This window comes from Guillardia theta (genome assembly GCF_000315625.1).
Source record: "Guillardia theta CCMP2712 unplaced genomic scaffold GUITHscaffold_426, whole genome shotgun sequence".
In the NCBI taxonomy this organism is placed as follows: domain Eukaryota; class Cryptophyceae; order Pyrenomonadales; family Geminigeraceae; genus Guillardia; species Guillardia theta.
In genome coordinates this window covers 2741-8846 of record NW_005434259.1, presented here as the reverse complement: position 1 = coordinate 8846, position 6106 = coordinate 2741, and the positions used below count along the sequence as shown (strand labels likewise).

General features: G+C 50.6%; 2 protein-coding genes across 2 annotated transcripts; one reads left to right on the top strand and one right to left on the bottom strand.

The window, feature by feature from the left end:
• Positions 1 to 2895: 2895 nt before the first annotated feature.
• GUITHDRAFT_156691 (hypothetical protein) lies at positions 2896 to 3649 on the bottom strand (the record flags this gene model as incomplete). Its single annotated transcript, XM_005817978.1, has 1 exon — positions 2896 to 3649. A coding segment is annotated over exon 1 (171 nt), but the record flags the coding sequence as incomplete, so codon positions are not given.
• Positions 3650 to 5411: 1762 nt separating this feature from the next.
• Positions 5412 to 5819, top strand: GUITHDRAFT_50958 (hypothetical protein; the record flags this gene model as incomplete). Its single annotated transcript, XM_005817977.1, has 2 exons — positions 5412 to 5509; positions 5678 to 5819. Coding segments are annotated over 2 exons (240 nt in total), but the record flags the coding sequence as incomplete, so codon positions are not given.
• Between the last annotated feature and the right edge of the window lie 287 nt (positions 5820 to 6106).

The following is a 6106-nucleotide window of genomic DNA, read 5'->3' as shown; positions in this document are numbered from 1 at the left end:
TCAATTGCATCATTTTCATTCGCTTCCATCTTCCTTCTTTTCGCCACACCCAATTGCGCTGCATTTCTTGTTGATGCTCGATGCTCCGAGCGGTCCGCCATGGCTGTCGCTGCCCAGATTATACTTAACAATCCCCAAGTACAAACTAAAATAGTTTTGGCCGAAACAAGAATCGACTTATAAACTTTAATTTCGAAACCAGTTTGAAATCGTTTGAAACAGGTCTCCACGCCACCCCCTACACGACCCCCTGGAGGCCCGCCAGGAGGCTAAGTGTCCGGAGATTGGCCGGGGGCCTGATCTCTCCGGGCGGCCGTGACCGGTCAGCGGACCGTGTCAGCAGGCCCGTGACATGTCAGCCGGCTGACAGGGGCCGTGACCCGGCTGACAGGCTCACCTGACCGGTCACGTGACACATCACGTGACCGAGACAAGACTTTTTTATATCGCAGATCCAAAAACCCATAGGACATTTCTCCCAGGGGGAAGAAAACCTCCCTTGACCCCCCTGTTTCTCGACGGATCCTGCCGGCCGGGCCCGTCAGTAGACCGACTGCAGCCTTCAGCCCCGCCTCAGACCCCCTGGAGGCCCGCCAGGAGGCTAAGTGTCCGGAGATTGGCCGGGGGCCTGATCTCTCCGGGCGGCCGTGACCGGTCAGCGGACCGTGTCAGCAGGCCCGTGACATGTCAGCCGGCTGACAGGGGCCGTGACCCGGCTGACAGGCTCACCTGACCGGTCACGTGACACATCACGTGACCGAGACAAGACTTTTTTATATCGCAGATCCAAAAACCCATAGGACATTTCTCCCAGGGGGAAGAAAACCTCCCTTGACCCCCCTGTTTCTCGACGGATCCTGCCGGCCGGGCCCGTCAGTAGACCGACTGCAGCCTTCAGCCCCGCCTCAGACCCCCTGGAGGCCCGCCAGGAGGCTAAGTGTCCGGAGATTGGCCGGGGGCCTGATCTCTCCGGGCGGCCGTGACCGGTCAGCGGACCGTGTCAGCAGGCCCGTGACATGTCATAGCGTTGCCTTTCTCAATTGACCTTGGAGCTCTAAAACGTTTCGCGGTGAGGGTGGTAGATTCAAATCCACGCATACCACGCCTCATGTGGGGGCGGGGTGGGTCTTCCGACCGTGTTCCGAATTCAAATCACGAAGAGCCAAGCAGAACTTTTTCAGGGCTATGTCTTCTTGAGTACAATTTCTTGGTACCAGTTAGTACAGTCCGAACCATGTGACTTTGGTACTCTTTTGGTACCATTCGGGGTTCTCCCCTATGTATTGTACACATCCGGTACAAGTATAACCCCACTCCCATGAAAAATCTTCAAGCATGCTGGTGAATTGCTTCATCCCTTGAACCTGGGGCCTGTCCGATCAAATCATATGGGCATACATAAGAAAACTGCAAGCCTGTATGTGGGGTCGGCCTGAACCATCTTGAATTCAAATGAGAGGGGGTGATGGAGGCGGGATTCCTTCGGATCCGAGAACCCCTCCGTTTGAGTCATTTTGGGTGGTGGGGTGGGTATGGAGCACCCTCAACTACCCACCTTTGAAACAGTTTGAAACTCTACAATAGGGGGTGGGGGTAACACCCATTTCTCATTCCCCAAGCCCCCTCTCCCTGGACGAGCAAGAAGCGATGAAATGGTGCCTTCCTGACTCACCAGGATGAACTTTGATATTGAGAGACTTTGAATCCAACCCAACTGAGATAGAAATGAGATGAAGATCTCATATCATACCTGTAAGAGATGATCGAGCTTCTTTCTCAACTCTACAGGTTGGGCCAAGGTTTGAATCATCCATCGTGTACTGGAATAAGCACCCTAGGTACAAACAATCCGCGGGTGTACTTGCAAATATTCTTCGAAGACAAGATGAAATTTTTATGATCAGGTAAGGAATTGATAATCGATACACCATTGAACAGAATCAACTCTGATTGACCCTTTATTCAAATTGCCGTAGGTTGCACGTTGCGCTCAAATGCATGACTGTGATTTGTGAGAAATTTGTATCCAGCTGTACCTTGAGCGACTTTTCTGTCTAGATATGTGTTCTCATGTCATCACTTGCTTTCAATTCTTCTAGTCTTACAGTCAGGATTCATGCACTTCACCTTTCTATGGAGGCAAGTCTTACATGCACTCAACCGTTCAACGATACATGAAGAGACGTTTGCACAGAAGATGACTGTTCCTGCCCGCATAGATGACTGTAGAGAACCGTTGTTGATCATGAATCACTATATCTATGATCATATTTCGATGATTTTTCCGTTTCGCTTCAAATTTTTCCTCTGTCATGATATTTTCACAAGGATTTCGATTGCACAGAAACCTAGTCAGAAATGAAGCAATGTGCAGGTGATGCCTTTGCGTATCAATAAATGAGACGTTCATCGGATCAATCCTGTCTTGGTGTCGCAATGCTACCGTGCAACTGTAGTGTTCTTGTCGCATGGCTCTACAGAGGAGTGCCTTGTTCAACAGAGCAAGCACTCGATGATTGCAATCGAGTCGCAAACACTGTGAATCAACAAACAGAATTGCACATTCAGGTTATCATATCTTTATTAGAAGAGTTACAATCAGGGTACAAGCACAACCGACCTCCCTGTAATCCTGAAGACGTTCCATCTTTTGCCTGGCGAGGGTGTATCTGCGTTAACCAAGAAGCATGTGACATGTGGCCACATCTTGAATGCTCTACGGTCAGGAATATCAACATCTTCAAAACGGCTCTCTTGTTTGCTGTGACATCAACTGCTTGGTAGCGGCTCATCCGATGAACAGAATCTGATGCAAGTTCACACCAGTAATATTTACATGATGCATCAGTCAGTGTGATGAAATTGGTGATTTGCAAAATGTTTCATCGTTCCAACACATCCTTAAGAATTGGATGAAGAATCCTTCACGAACCACGGGACTTACTTGTCATCATTCGATTGTACTGAGGATCATCTTTGTTTCAAGCATCGAGCTGCTCCGACCGTGACTGCTAAAATGCGCTGTATCTGTTCATTTAGAACTTTCCGTTGAGCTTTTCCTTCAGTTTTGCATGTTCTTCCATGCAGTGAGATGACCATGTCAATATTTTGCCTAGACCTGATCGACTCCCGAGTCCTGAACTTATCTTTGTTTGTGCCCATTTCATGTCACAACCTTTTCACATCGGGACAGTTCTGCGATGTGTCGAAAACCCCTTCGTATGCAGCCATTGTCTCGAGAGTTTTGTATGCTGGGCGGCTTACTGGTACGTCTACGTACTCCTGGATACCGGTTTGTAATATTGGTTGGGCACTTGCCAAAGTCTTCACCCGTTCATCAATCTCATACAAGTTGCCAAAGGCTGCAAATCATTCCAACCTGCATCAAGAACACGTCATTTGGATCTCTTCCCGTGATAATTTCGATGAAAAAAAGAGATAATGCTCACCTGACTTGTCTTGCTCTGTCAAACGCTGCACATCCTCATATCTGTACGGCTTCGCAGAGTTCACAGTGGCGGGAAACTTTCAACATTGATATTTTTTATTTTGATATTTGATATCGTATTGGCGATGCATCATGATTGAGCTTCGGAGGGCCAGCCACGCCTGTGAAGGCCATAATGGCCATCAAAGCTGACTTGCGATGGCATGGGAGCGTGACACACAAAGATTTCAGGCCGCAGGAGCGTGACACACAATGATTTCAGGCCGAACACCTCCTCAATTTTCAAGTTGTTCCATGTAGGTTGGACTTGCTCCAAACTATATGGAACAACTTGAAACTTGGAGGAGCGTGACACACAATGATTTCAGGCCGCAGGAGCGTGACACACAATGATTTCAGGCCGAACACCTCCTCAATTTTCAAGTTGTTCCATGTAGGTTGGACTTGCTCCAAACTATATGGAACAACTTGAAACTTGGAGGAGCGTGACACACAATGATTTCAGGCTGAACACCCCCTCAATTTTCAAGTTGTTCCATGTAGGTTGGACTTGCTCCAAACTATATGGAACAACTTGGACTTGCTCCAAACTATATGGAACAACTTGAAACTTGGAGGAGCGTGACACACAATGATTTCAGGCCGCAGGAGCGTGACACACAATGATTTCAGGCCGAACACCCCCTCAATTTTCAAGTTGTTCCATGTAGGTTGGACTTGCTCCAAACTATATACGATACACAGCTGTGCAGTCTCTAACACCTTCACTGATGATGATAGAACTCTCAGAAGAACCACACAACACCACCAACACTTCCTTTATTCACAGCAGTCACCTCCCCTTCAGTCCCTTGCAAGGCTGGCACCGTGACTCCAGTGACGGCAAGTACAATGCACAGCGCCCTGGACACGTGTCCTCCTCACCGTGGCACCCCCTTTTCACTGCCGGGACCCTCAGGCTCGTCGATTCCGACTTAATTCCAGACCTATGTCAAAGCCCACTTCCATCTGAGTCGCTGAGCTTCGTCTACCAATGAGACGCAATACCCTGAACTTCTCGCCGTCTCCAAGAACTTATCGGCGGCGATACACCCCCTCAATTTTCAAGTTGTTCCATGTAGATTTCAGGCCGAACACCCCCTCAATTTTCAAGTTGTTCCACAGTGAAATATTTTTTGTGGCCCTGAATCATTTCGGGCGCACTGAGTGTTCCAAGTTCCGAAGTTCCGACTGAAGCCTGGCATGCCATGTTATGTTAAGTTATGTTGACCTCCGACTGTTCAAGTTGTGACTCAGGCTACCCTGAGTACCCGGGGCCGCCCCGGCGCTGGCAAGCAGGCACCGTGACGGTTCCAAGGCCGAGTCACTGAGTCAGCCCCGGGCTGGCGCGGCACAGTGACTCAGCCGCTGAGTGACTGCCAGGCTCGGGCTCCGCCCGGCGCCGCCGCCGCCGCCGCCGCCGCCCGGCCCGGCGGAGGCTCAGTGAGACGGTCCGACCGTCGGCACTGCTGATTAATGCCGGGATCAGCATGCCAGCCATGCGGCCAGTCCGATCAGATAGCCCCGCTGAGTTAATTGAACACAGGCTGAAAACTCAAGGTCCCGGCGACCGCCGCCCGGCCGGGCGAGCCGGACTCTCCGGGACCTCTGAGGCTTCAAGGCTACCGTAGCCGGTGAGTCAACCGTTGAACGGTGAGAGTCAAGTTCCGAGCCAGGCCGGGCGGCCCCACGCGGCGGCAATGCCCGGCGGTACCGGGCCGTACCCGGTCCGTGTCATCGGAACAGCGGCGGCGTTGCAATGATGCTTGAGCTTTACTCAAAGTTAAGTTTGAGCCTGTTTCATATTCTAGCATACAGTCGGGAGTCTCTCATGTGCAGTGCTGCCTCAATTCTCAGTGGTTTCGTGTCACAGTGTGCATTAAACTCGGTCTTGAGCAAGAACTGTCTTATACATTATACATTTATTATACATCGAGACGTGAAATTGAATAACTTCCTCTACGACAGAAGGAATAAGAAGTACTTGCTTGTGGACTTTGGGCTGGCAGAGAAACAAATGCAGTCATCAGGCCGCAGCATCGGCAACATCTTGCCCTGTGAGGTTTCTACGGCCAGCTCTCGCTCCTCGCGGAATCAAAAGGAGCAGGAGAAGCTAGAGATGGCGCAGCAGATGGCGAAGAGGCGGATCATGTTGGGCGTCAGCAAGACGAACGCATCGGTGACAGTGAGGAACTCAGGGGTCAAATTCGAACGTCCAGTCAAACGCGCGGGAACTCGGGGATACCGAGCGCCCGAAGTGCTCATGGGCATGCAGTGCCAGACCACAGCAGTGGACGTGTGGGCTGCTGGGGTAGTACTGCTTACCCTGCTGTGCCGCACGACACAGTTCCAATGGTTCCAGTATAACGACATAGTCACGGCAACGATGGAGATCTACGGGTACGCTCTTTGTGTACCTTGGAAGTGCGCTTGTCTGACTGTCTGAGCAGCTTGCGCATGTACATCAAGAGCATGGATGCTGTGTGGAAGCTCCTCGACGTTAAGGTAAAATTGTTGTCGTCGGCGTTGTTGTATCAAGAGGATGAGGATGAGGATGATATGGTGGCGGGAGGCCTGAGGTTGCTAACTTGATGTCATTCAGATTCCACCATTGGAACT